The 13,752-nt window shown below is 40.9% G+C and overlaps 1 protein-coding gene across 1 annotated transcript in view; it reads left to right on the top strand.

Moving 5' to 3' along the window:
• Positions 1–13,752, top strand: part of IQCH (IQ motif containing H) — a 188,320-nt gene that overhangs the window by 131,592 nt on the left and 42,976 nt on the right. Inside the window, exon 9 of the mRNA XM_006831840.1 lies at positions 9,162–9,284. Coding sequence (XP_006831903.1) covers positions 9,162–9,284 — 123 coding nt within the window. The remainder of the gene's footprint in view (positions 1–9,161; positions 9,285–13,752) is intronic.

Here is a 13,752-nt window from a genome sequence, read left to right as displayed (position 1 = left end):
GTTGTCCATAGCTTGTCATGATCCATACAATCGAAAACCTTTGAATAGTCAATAAAGCATGGGTAAACATCTTTCTGATATTCTCTGCTTTCTGCCGAGATCTATCTGACATCAGCAATGATATCCTTCATTCCACGTCCTCTTCTGAATCAGGCTTGATACTCTGGAAGTTCTCTGTCAATGTATGCTTGCAGCTGTTTTTGTATTACTTTTAATAAAACTCTACTCGCATGGGTTATCAATGATATTGTCCAATGATATCCGCATTCTGTTGGGTCACCTTTCTGTGGAATGGGCACAAATATGGACCTTTTGCAGTCAATTCGCCAGGTAGCTGTCTTCCAAATTTCTTGGTGCTGCATCAGTTTGTTAAACGATTTCCATTTGTATTCCATCAATTCCCAGTGCCTTGTTGTTTGCCAATGCCTTCAATGCACCTTGGATTTCTTCCTTAAGGATTACTGACTCTTGGTCCTATGTTACCTCTCAAAATGGTTAAACATCAACAATTTCTTTTTGGTACAGTGACTCTGTGTGTTCCTTCCATCTTCTTTTGATGTTCTCTGCATCTTCAATATTTTTCCCATAGAATCCTTCAATACCACAAGTAAAGGCTTGAATTTTTTCTTCAGTTCTCTCAGCTTGATAAATGCTGAACATGGTCTTCTGTTTTGGTTTTCTAACTCCAGGTCTTTGCACATTTTGTTATAATATTTGACTCTGTCTTCTCGAGCTGTCAGCTGTTGTACCTCCTTCACTTCTACCATTTGCTTTAGCATCTCTATGCTGGAGAACAAGTTTTCAGAGTCTCTTCTGACATCCCTTTTGGTCTTTTCCTTCTTTCTTGTCTTTCTTATCTTCTTAATGGGCGTTTTGAAAAAAAAAAAAAAAAGAATGAAAAATATCCCAGCATAAGCTCCATGAAGTCAAGACAGTTTTTTAAGTGACGGGTACCAGCATTTAGTCTTTTTTAATATTATTAACTGTTAATGACTTTTTGCTTTCTTACTGTATGATGTTCCTGATGTCATTCCACAACTCTTCTGGTCTTCAACTTTTAGTGTCTAATGCATCAAATCTGTTCTTCAGATGATCTCTAAATTCAGATGGGATATATTCAGGGTTATATTTGGGCTCTCATGGACTTGTTTTCATTTTCTTCAGCTTCAGCCTGAACTTGAATATGAGCAATTGATGATCTGTTCCAGTCTGCCCCTGACCTTGTTTTGGCTGATGATATGGAGCTTTTCCACCATGTTTTTCCACAGATGTAGTCAATTTTATTTCTGTGTATTCCATCTGATGAGGTCCATGTGTATAGTTATCTTTTATGTTGTTTAAAAAAGGTATTTGCAATGAAGAGGTCTTGCAAAATTCTACCATAAGATCTCCAACATAGTTTCTTATCACCAAGTCCATGTTTTTCAATTACTGATCTTTCCTATTTGTTTCCAACCTTTACATTCCAATCATCAATAATTATCAATAAATCTTGGCTGCATGTTTGATCAATTTCAAACTGAAGAAGTTGGTAGAATTCTTCAGTTTCATCATCACTGGCTTTAGTGGTTAGTACGTAAATTTGAATAATAGTGGTAGTAACCTGTCTTCCTTGTTCTTGTTGTTGTTAAGTACCATGGAGTCGGTTCTGAATCATAGTGACCCTGAACAGGGTTTCTGAGGCTGTAAATCTTTACAGGAGCAGAAAGCCTCATCTTTCTCCCACAGAACGGCTGGTAGTTTCAAACTGCCAACCTTGAGGCTAGCAGCCCAATTCGTAACCACTACACTACTATGGATATTATCCTATCACAGCCAGTACTGTATTGCAAGATGGATATTGATATGTTCTTTTTGATAATGAAAGTGACACCATTCCTCTTCAATGTGTTATTTCCAGCAGAGTAGACCCTATGATTTTCACATTCAAAATGGCCAGTACCAGTCCATTTCAGCTCACTAATGCCTCGAATATCGATGCTTATGCGTTCCATTTCATTTCTGACAATTTCCAACTTTCCTAGATTCATACTTCGTACATTCCATGCTCCAATTATTAATGGATGTTTACAGCTATTTCTCTTCATTTTGAGTTGTGCCCCATCAGCAAATGAAGATCCCAAGGGCTATACTCCATTCATGTCATCACAGTCAACTCTACCTTGAGAAGACAGGTCTTCCTCAGTCATAGTTTAAGTGCCTCCCAAGCCGAGGGGCTCATCTTCCTGCACTATATCTGACAATATTCTGGTGTTCCTCATCATGTTTCAATATTCAGTAATCTGGTGCTGACAGTGTTGCACTGCTATCCATAAGGTTTTCAGTGACTAAATATTTGAAAGTAGTCTGTCTCTCCTTCTCTCTAGTCTTTATTTATCTGGAAGCTCATCTGAAACCTGTCCACTGTGAGTGACCCTGCTGGTATTTAAAATAACCGGGGCATACCTTCCCGAATCACAGCAACACACAAGCCACCATAGTACAACAAACTAGCAGATGAATGGTGGGTTGCATAGGTGCATCATAATTTATTTACCTTTTTCTCTATCAGTGGATTTTTAAAATTATTTCCAGTATTTTTCAGATCACAAATTGTGTGGCAGTGAGTAGCTTTTTATATACATCACTTTGCACATGTTTCAGGTTTATCTTAGAATACATCCTCCCAAAAGTGGAATCACTGGATGAAAGGACACATGTGTTTGATCATTACTTTCTAATTTCATTTCTTTTTTGTTCCTTGGCAAACTGAAATGGGTTATACAGCCTCAGAAGAGAGATTATCCAAACCAACATTTTAATAATGATCATTTCTATTTGTATAACGCTTTGTAGTTTAAGTATACATGAGTTTACTTGATTCCCTACAGTAACCCCAAGAAACAGATGCAACAAGAATTGTTATACCCATTTTAAAGATTAGGAAATGAGGCTGAGGAAAATTAAGTGCGTTGCCCAAGGTCATAAAGTAAATAAATTTAACTCCCTTTCTGGTAAAAAGATGTATTGGATGGTTGGGTGGGTTTTGGACCCCTAGTAGCATAGTGGGTTATGAGTTTGGCTGTTAACCGCAGGTTCAGAAGTTTCAATCCACCAGTTGCTCTGCAGGAGAAAAATAAGGTTTTCAGCTCTTGCAGTTCTACTCTGTCCTATAGGATTACAATAAGCCAGGATCAATTTGACAGCAGTGGGTTTGGTTTGGGGTTATGAGTAGGTCCAAAATGTTCCAGGACTTGTAAATACTTTCAAAGGGAGAGGGCAAAACTAGTTGCTACATTTATTAGGTACCAGGTACTGTAAATGCGAAAGCTGGACAGTGAATAAGGAAGATCATAGAAGAATTGATGTCTTTGAGTTGTGGTGTTGGAGGAGAATACTGAAAGTGCCATGGACTGCTAAAAGAACCAATAGATGTGTTTTGGAAGAAGTGCAACCAGAGTGCTCCTTGGAGGCCAAGATGGCTGGGCTTCGTCTCTCATACTTTGGACACATTGTCCGGAGAGAACAGTCGCTGGAAAAGGATGTCATGCTGGGTAAGGTGGAGGGTCAGAGAAAAAGAGGAAGACCCCCAACGAGATGGATCAGCCAGGTGGCATCATTGATGGTATCAAGTGTGGCGGTGGTAGTGAGGTTGGCCCAGGATCAGACATTGTTTCGTTCTGCTGTGTATGGGGTCGCTATGAGTCGGTTCCGACTCGATGGCACCTGACAACAACAACAACAACAGGTACTGTAGTTGCAAGATCAGTGGTTCAAGCTCACCAGCCACTCCTTGGAAACCCTATACAGGGTCTCTATGAGTCAGAACCAACTCGACAGCTCACAACAAAAACAACAACAACAAAGGCACTGTGGTAGGAGTTTATTTAATCATCAGAAGCCAGAGAAGTTAAATGATGCATTCAAGATTACTCCAATGGCAAGTGACCTGATCAGGTTTTGAACTGCTATCTTTCTGATTCAAAGTCATATGTGATCTCACTACTGAATTCTACTACAATCTCCCCAAGTCAGAAGGAATGAAAGCAGCTCTCCAGGCAATGAAAGTCTTGATTAGAATGGTGGTGGTAATGGAAAAGAAGAGGCAGTTTGGAGACATTTACCAAATACTTGGCTCTTCTTTTAGATTCGTTATGAATCTCAATGCCCAGGTCTGTGTGAAGGAAGAATTGCAGTCTTTCTCCATACCAAAAAACTAAGCCCACTTCCAATGAGTTGATTCCAAGTCATAGTGAGTGACCCCATAGGATAGAGTAGAACTGATCTTTAGGGCTTCCAAGGCTGTAAGTCTTTACAAAAGCTGAACAGCCCCACAGTTTCCAAGGCTACAAATCTTTACAGGAGCAGACAGCTTCAGCTTTCTTCTGCCGAGTGGTTGGTGGGTTTGAACTGCCAACTTTGAGGTTAGCAGCCCAATGCTTAACCTACAGATACCACCAGAGCTCCATAGAGAGGACAAACTCTCAGAACCACTTATCTGTATTTGCTGTCCAGGGATCATCACTGTCTCTACTAGACAATGAGCACTTCTGTTTGCTTTCGAGTGAAGGAATGTTGCATTGAGCTGCTACTGATGCTTGCTTATCTCCCTCACTGATTTGGGCCTGATCTTGGTTTTTCTAGTTTATATATACTATGGCAGCATAAGACAAGTTTAGAACACAAAAATAACCTTGGAATTATCTTGTGAATTCATGGTAATTACCACGCAATTACATGCTCAGTAACCACAATGGAATTCCAGAGTATTTACAGTTCACTTCCGTATACAAAAGCTCAGACTTCTGGGCTTTCTTAGTGACAATGGGAGCAAGGCAAAGCTGGGCATGGCAGGGTGGCCACACACCTCCAGTCTGGCATGTCACTCTACCAATAGAAGCCCTGGTGGCACTAAGCTACTAACCACAAGGTCTGTAGTTCACACCTGTTCTGTGGGAGAAAGATGAGGAGTCTGCTTTCAAAAAGATCACAGCCTTGGAAACCCTCTGGGGTAGGTCTAGTCTGTTCTTTAGGGTCACTGTGTGTTGTAAGTACTGAATGTACACAATACCCGACAATAATTCCTGAGTACTATATGTACTCCAAAAGATGTACTCCAGAGGGCAAGGCCTGCAGTGATTGCTGTGAATTGTCATTCTCAAAGGATGATTATGACTGTCCTTTGCTCATATGTCACCTGCTTCTACTCAAAGCACTCATTGACTGGATTTATAGCCTTTCAAGTATCTCTGAGCTCAGAGGGAAGTGCCATCTACATTTCTATTTTATTTACTCATTCATCCATTCTCTCATTCAAGAAAAACCAAGTGCTGTTCTGTGCTAGCATCATGTACAACTCTAGGGATTCAAAAACCAAACAGTGCCTGCCCTCAGAGGACTTCTAGCCATGTAAGGGAGACAGACAGAGGGACAACTCAGTATATATAGGTCACTGTGACAACCAACAATGTGCACTTATGAGGTGTTTGATGGTCTCATCCATTTTCTTTGTTTGTTTGTTTGTTTTTTAAATAACCCCAGTGGGGCTACAAATGGGACAATACTAATGAAGGTGCACAACACAAGATGACTTCGCCTGTGAGGTTTAACATTTTTTACAGATATGTTGTTGTTGTTAAATGCCGTCAAGTCAGTTCCAATCCATACTGATCCTGTACTGGGTTTCCAAGGAGTGGCTGGTGAGCTTGAACTGCCAACCTTGTAGTTCAAACCAACTTTGCAGTCCAGCACATTAACCCACAGCACCATACCAGGACTCCTTTATAGACATGGGCTTTGTTAAACATATGAAGAGCAGTCTTCTTCCAGTGACCAACAGATATAGTACTGGATGTACATGCTCAAAGAAGACACAATGTATGCACATGTGTGTGAGAGAGAGAGACATGAAAGAAGGGATAAGGTGTTCATTCTTTACTGGGCACTCAGTCAGCCCTAGTTCTCCCATGTGATCACAGAGACAGAAATAGAGCCCAAGATCTGTCTATAGATGAGTGTCAGGTGGTTCTGATTCCACCAGCAGCACTTCCTTTTCCTTCACTAACAAGTCAAACACCAGGTGCATGGTTATCCAACACCTGTTGCTGTTAGGTGCAGTTAGGATTCATAGTGACCCTATGAACAACAGAACCAAACCCTGCCCAGGCCTGCACCATCCTCACAACTGTTGGTACACTTGACCCATTGCTGCTGCCACTGTGTCAATCCATCTTGCTGGTGGTCTTCCTATTCATCACTGACCCTCCAGTTTACCAAGCATGATATCCTTCTCCAGGGACTGGTACCTCCTTATAATATATCCAAAGTATAAGACACGAAATCGCGACATCCTGACTTCTAAGAAGCATTCTTGTATGTATTCTTCCAACAAAGATTTGTTTGTTTTTCTGGCAGTCCATGGTACTTTCAATATTATTCTTCAACACCATAATTCAAATGCATCAATTCTTCTGTGGTCTTCCTTATTCACTATCCAACTTTCACATGCATATGAGGATACTGAAAATACCATGGCTTAGGTCAAGTGCATCTTAGTTCTCAAAGTGACATCTTTGTTCTTGAACACTTAAAAGAGGTCTTGTGCAGCAGATTTGCCTAATGCAATACGCCATTTGGTTTCTTGACTGCCGCTTCCATGAGTGCTGATAGTGGATACAAGCAAAATGAAATCCTTGAAATCTTTTCTCCATTTATATGGATGTTGTTTATTGGTCCAGTGGTGAGGATTTTTGTTTTCTTTACATTGAGGTGTAATCCACACTGAAAGCTGGGGTCTGTGATCCTCATCAGCAAGTATTTTAAGTCTTCTTTGCTTTCAGAAAGCAAGGTTGTATCATCTGCATATTGCGATTGTTAATGAGTCATCTTCCAATCCTAATGCCATGTTCTTGTTCATATAATCCAGTTTCTTGAATTATTTATTCAGCATACAGATTGTATAAATATGGTGAAAGAATATAATACTAGTGTACATCTTTCCTGATTTTAAGCCATTGAGTATCCCCTTGTTCTGTTAAAATGACTGCTTTTTGGTCTGTGTGCATGTTCCCCATGAGCACAAGTAAGCATTCTGGAATACCCATTCTTTGCAAAGTTATCCATAGCTTGTCATGATCCACACAGTTGAAAGTCTTTCAATAGTCAATAAAGCACAAGTAAACACCTTTCTGGTATTCTCTTCTTTCAGCCAAGATCCATTTGACATCAGCAATTAAATCCCTACTTCCACATTCTCTTCTGGAAGACCCCCCAATGAGATGGATTGGCACAGTGTCAGCAGCAGTGGGCTGAAGCATAACAACAATACTAAGGGGGGTGCAGGACTGGGCAGTGTTTCTCTCTGTTATGCATGGGGTCGCTGTGAGTGAGAACTGACTCAATGGCACCTAACAACAAGAAGACGAAGGTTGGCCATGGCCCTAGAGGCACTTCTAATATTTGCAGTTATCCAAAGACACAAACAGTTGATTGTCAAAAACACACCCACTGACAGCAAGTCAATCCCTACTCCTAGCAACCCTATAAACAGAGTAGAACAGCTCTTTAGGGTGTTGTTGTTGTTGTTAAGTGCTATTGTGTTGGTTCCAACTCATAGCAACCCTATGAGTTTCCAAGGCATTTAAAAATCTTCTTGGGAGCAGAAAGTCTCATCTTTCTTCTGTGGAGCGGCTGGAGGGCTCGAACCACAGTGCTAATTGGATGGAGTAACCGCACTCCCTCCTTAGGGTGTTTAAGACTGGGATTCTTTATGGGAGCAGACAATCTCATTTTTCTCCCACTGATTGTCAAAAGCAAATACTGTATATCATGGATGACGCTCTATAAATACCTTGCCTTTACTGCTAGGACTCAGTACTTTATTTTGTATGTATTATATTCATTTTAACTGTTTTTAGGAAATGTCTAATAAAAATACTTGGGACATTACTATAGCTACTATCCTTGGGAGAGCTCCCAAGCAACCAGACAAAGGGGTGGGGAGAAAAAAAAAATATATATATATATATATGTTGTTTGTTTGTTTATATATATGTTTCTTTGATTTTCAAACAAAGAAAGCAGTTAACATAGAAATTCTAACATATGCCATCTTGAAGAGTTGAAGCATAACTCTTCACCCCTTAAGTGATAAGGAGAAATAAGTAACTTTACACATAGTGGTTACGAATCAGGCTGCTAATCTCACAGTCAGCAGTTCGAAACTACCAGCTGTTCTGCGGGAGAAAGATAAGGCTTTCTGCTCCCATAAAGATTTACAGCCTCCATAGCCCTGTACAGGGTTTCTATGAGTCAGAACCAACTCCACGGCACATAACAACAGTAGAGAAAGCTGGCAAACACTGCCTTTGTCAAGTGATCAAGATCAACACCATTAGTGGTCATCTAATAGAGTCCTGGTATGGTACTGTAGAATAGGTACTAGACCACAAGGTCAGTTTGAACAGCAAGGTCAGTAGTTCAAACTCACCAGTCACTCCTCAGAAATCCTATACAGAGTCGCCTATGAATCAGAACTGACTTGATGGCACTTGACAACAACAAATCCTTGTTATGAAACCTTGAGAATGGTGCTTCCCACCAGTGTGGTCTTCCCTCCATACTCCCATCATTTCAGTTCATAAGAAAAACATCAAACTGAAACTTAGGGACATTGTACTGAATATGTGACCTGTACCCTTCAAAACTGTCAAAGTCATCAAAAACAAAGAGGTCTAAGAAACTGTCACAGCCAAGATGAAGCTAAGGCGATGTGGCTACCAAATGAGATCTGGGGTCCGGGAACAGAAAAAGGCGATTAGGGAAGATGACTGAAATCTGAGTACAGTATGGGTGTACTTACCAGCAGTGTACTAATTGACACTGTCAAAGGGTCCCGAGGCCGCAAACCTTTATGGGAGCAGAAAGCCTCACCTTTCTCCCTGGTGGGTTTGAACTGCCGACCTTGGGGTTAGCAATCCAGCGCTTACCCTTAGTTATGAGAAACGTATCACAACGATGTAAGATATTAACAACAGGGAAAACTAGGTCTGGGCTGTACAGGAACTCTGTATTATCTTTGCAGTTTTTCTGTAGATCTACAAATATTCTAAAATTAGTAGTTTATTTAAGTACTTTTTTTTTTTTTTTTTAATATTCTAATACTTGGCCATGGTCTTTTCCAGTTGTCAGCAACCTGTCGCTATGCGGTAATGACCACCCAGCTGAAACATAACAACCTTTCTCTGGTTTTCCACTATGTTTTTCTCCAGATGTGCAAGGCCCATGGCATCGGCTATGACATCAAGGTAAGATGGGTCCCAGTTGGCCAGTGCTGGATTAATTACAAGGCGGTGAACAACCTAGGCAGCTAGTAATTTGGTGCCTCTTTAGATATTCTTTAAGTATTCGTTCAACATGTATTTAGAGGGAGGCAGAAAGACCACTGATAGGGACATTAGTCCTTAGCAAGTTCAGCTGTGTCCCCAAACGTGTACAACCTACCTCCCTTAGTAAAACAATAATCCTGCAGCTTGATAGATAGACCTAAGAAGCATTTTGACTTCCTGATCCCACCCAAAGCTGCTTCCTAGCGATGTATATTACAGGAAGAAGATAACACATTCTGCTCCCATAAAGATTTATATAGCCTCAGAAACGCTAAACAGGGTCACTTTGAGTCAGAACCAACTTGATGGCACACAATAATGTATAGTGGTTTCTTTCTTGAAGGAGTTCTGGTAAAAAAAAACTGTTTTCCTTGGTATTGTTCTATTTCCAATTATGTTGGTGGTCCTGTCTAGCAGCAGCATCTCCTAATTCAGCTTCATAAGTAGATGGGAATACGCTGAATATAATGTCTCCTATTTATAATGTCCTGGTGTGGTGCTGCAGGTTAACACTCTGGACTGCAAGGTCAGTTTGAACCACAAGATCAGCAGTTCAAGCTCACCAGCCGCTCCTTGGAAACCCTATACAGGGTTGCTATGGGTCAGAAACGACTCGATGGCACTTAACAACAGCAACACTTAAACTACACATACACACACACACAAACAATTGCCATTGAGTTGATCCCAACCCATGGTGACCCCACGTGTATCAGAGTACAACTGTGCACCACAGAGTTTCCAAGAGCTCCATTTTATGCTTGGAGACTTAGATCCTTCTAGAAAAATAGTATCATGTTTTCCCACTCTGGCTCAGATTTTCAAATCTCGGACACTCAGGGCTGTTCTAAGATCCCGAGTGGCTCTTTGCTCTCTTACATGTGGAAGATTCATACTGAAGTCTCCTTGTAGATAATGGCATAATAATTGAGCAGTAATGAGATTGACCCTTTGGATTTATAGATATTCAAATCTACATTTATTATTTGGTAGATTTTTCATATTTTGATAATCAATACAATTTTCCAGGGTTCAGTTATTTTACAGACCCTTGAAAAGCTTCTACGCCCTAGGCAGAGGGCTGAGAGTAGGTAGAATGGCTTGGCTGGCATTGGGTGATTCCCACTGAGCTACCAGGACGCAGGTGCTTAAGGTTCCATGGTTCCATTGATTCATGAAGTTTGCAAACATGTATGACGGAGCTTATCTTCCTTGCAAATTACATTAAAATTGATAAAATACAGAAAGAATGAAAAATCCAGATTGTAACAATTTACCTGAAATTAATTTTGCATCTACTGCACATAATCCCTTTGAAATTTAATTGTATTTAGCCCCAAACTGATTTTCCCATGTACCAGAGGATGGCTAAATCTAACTCTTGTTGTTGTTAAGTGCCATCGAGTCAGTTACAACTCATAGCGACCCTGTATAGGGTTACTGAGGAGCAGCTGATTGGCGATTCAAACCAAGCTTGCAGTCCAGTACATTACCCTGCAGCGCCACACCAGGGCTCCAAAATATAACTCTAGCTTTATCTAAATTATTTCTTCCATTTATTTTCTAAAATATCAAAGCAGAACAATGCTTGTGAAGAAGCATTTTTGTAGGAGAAGGTCTCCTACCTCAGAGAAAATATCCTCTGTCTATTGCCTGAAATTAACATTAGAGATTTATTTTGGGGGCTGAAAACTGAGTACTTGATTGAAGTTCTCTAATACCTTTAGAAAGAGTAAAGCACTGAACTTCAGAAGTTATTTATACTTTTGAGGGTCTGAGTTTATCGAGTCCATCTCTAAGAACAAATCTGTAAGGAACAGACTGCGAAGGTCCCAGAGGTCTTAAACAGTTAAGTGGTGCAGAGGAAGGGTTCCACGTGGGGTAACTGTGGGACACTATAGAAAGGGGCAGTAGAGGGGCACCAAGGTCATAACCAGCATAGTTTCATGGACGTTGTTTCCAGGGCACCTATGCTAAACAATTGTAAAAGAGGAAAGACAAAATGGTAGAGAAAGAGAAATAGAGATCAGAAGTCATGGAGTAAAGGAACAATATGAAGAAGAAAAAGATAACAAGAAAAGTGAGAATAAAATCTAGAGCCTACAAGAATTCATTTTGTTTAAAGAAAAGGATAAACAGAAAGAAAAAGAGCAAATACTAAGCAAAGTACAAGAAAGAAGGACAGACGAAAACAGCATCACAAAAATCTGATGTAGAGAAATCACGTGATTTCTCAGAAAATTCAGAAATTCTCAAGGACTATCCTTGTCCTGTTTTTCCTGAGGAGTTCTGGTGTGGCGCTGTATGATACAGCACAGGACCACAAGATCAGTTTGAACCACAAGGTCGACGGTTCAAACTCACCAGCTGCTACAAGGTTGCTATGAGTCGGAACCGATTGATGGCACTTAACAACAACAACACTTTTTCCTGAGGAGCTCTGGTGGTGCAGTGGTTAAGTGCTCATTTTCTAATCAACAGGTGAATAGTTCCAGCCCACCAGCCAGCCACTCTGGCAGTCTGCTTCAGTAAAGATCCCCACTTTGGAAATCCCATGGGACAGTCCTACCCTGCCCTATAGGGTTGCTGGGAATCAGAATCGACTCAACGACAACAGGTTTGGGTTTGGATATTTTTCCTGAAGTGGGTTCTCATTTTTGTAGAACCTAGAATCCATCCTGGAGTTCTGGTGTGGGGCTGTAGGATAAACACTGGACTGCTAACTGCAAGGTTGGTGGATCAATCCCACCAGCCACTACTCCTTGGAAACCCTATACAGGGTTGCTATGAGTTGGAACTGACTCAACAGCACTTAACAACAAGAGTTCTCATGGAGAGGACTCTCCCCTTGCCTTCTTAATTGCATCCGAGGTAATAACCAATATTCACAGAACACCTTCTAGGTGCCCACCACTGAGCTGATCACACTTACTAGTGGTGGTTGTGTGCCACTGAGTCACTTCTGATTCATAGTGACCCTATATAGGGCTTCCGAGGCTGTAAATCTTTACAGAAAGCCTCATCTTTCTCCTGAGGAGTGGCTGTTAGGTTCAAACTGCTGGCCTTGCAGTTAGCATCCCAACTCTTAATCTGCTACATTACCAGGGTTCCTTTAAGAAAGGTACTATTTGTACCATATCACAGGTAAGGAGTTTAAGGAGTTTAAGTCCTTTGCCAAGGTTACACTACCACACATTTTTGTTTTGTTTTATTTTGATGAATGGTGGTGATGGTGTGCCTTGGAGTCTGTTCTGACTCATAGTGATCCTGCATAGGATTTCTGAGGCTGCAAATCTTTACAAGAGCAGAAAGTCTCATCTTTCTCCCACAGAATGGCTGGTAGTTTCAAACTGCTGATGTTGAGGATAGCAGCCCAACTCATAACCACTACACTGCCAGACTCCTTTTAGAAGATAGTTACTAATCATTTACTCATCCATTCAAATCTTTTTATTGTGAATTGAGTGAAAGTTTACAGTGCAGACCATCAGTTTTACATCCAACAAATCACACACTTTATTTCATCTCAATGATTGCAATGCCCTCCATGTAACAACAGTCATCCCACTTCCTCCCTGTGGTTCCTATTTCCATTCCACCCTCCTTCCCATCCCCTCTGAACCTCATCCCCAGGTAAATGTTGGCTTTTTGAACTTGAATGATTGACCATCTCATGGTGAGCCTACCTCACTAGTGCTGTTGTCCCCCCATATACCTATCTACTGTTCAGATGGAAATTAGGTCACAAGAGTGAGTTCTGTTCCAGACCTAAAGGGTGGTTGAGGACCATAGTCTCAATTCCTCTGGTCTCTCTCTGACCAATAAGCCCAGTCTTTTTGTCATCTTGTTTTGTTTCATGTTCTCTCCCATTTCATAAGGGACCTTCTAATATAATCCCTTTAGAGAAGTTGGTAATGGTAGCCAGACACCATCTAGTTCTTCTGGACCCAGAAAATGGAGACTCTGGGTTCCATTAGTCATGTGTTCCATTTAGTCCATGGGGCTAATTGATTGCAAGCATCTTCAGTTCTCATCAGTCTTCTTTCTTCTGCAAACGGCAAGACCAATAGTTGCACGTTAGATGGTAGTCACTACTCACCAAAGTAGGATGCAGAACATTGTATTTGTGGACTATATTATGTCAATTGACCACGGTGTCCCAAGACTATGGTCCAGCAACTCGTTGGCTCAAGGGGTTTTGGTAATGTCTAAGACGTATTGCATTGGGCAAATCTGCTGCATAGGAACCTTTTAAAGTATTGAAGAGCAGAGATGTCAGCTCGAGGACTAAAGTGTGCCTGACCCAAGCCATGGTATTTTCAATAGCCTCATATGGATGCGAAAGCTGGACAGTGAATAAGGAAGATCATAGAAGAATTGATGCCTT

The sequence above is a fragment of the Chrysochloris asiatica genome, unplaced genomic scaffold, assembly GCF_000296735.1.
Source record: "Chrysochloris asiatica unplaced genomic scaffold, ChrAsi1.0 scaffold00004, whole genome shotgun sequence".
Lineage (NCBI taxonomy): Eukaryota > Metazoa > Chordata > Mammalia > Afrosoricida > Chrysochloridae > Chrysochloris > Chrysochloris asiatica.
Note: the sequence above shows the minus strand (reverse complement) of the source record. Positions and strands in the feature narration are given on the sequence as shown.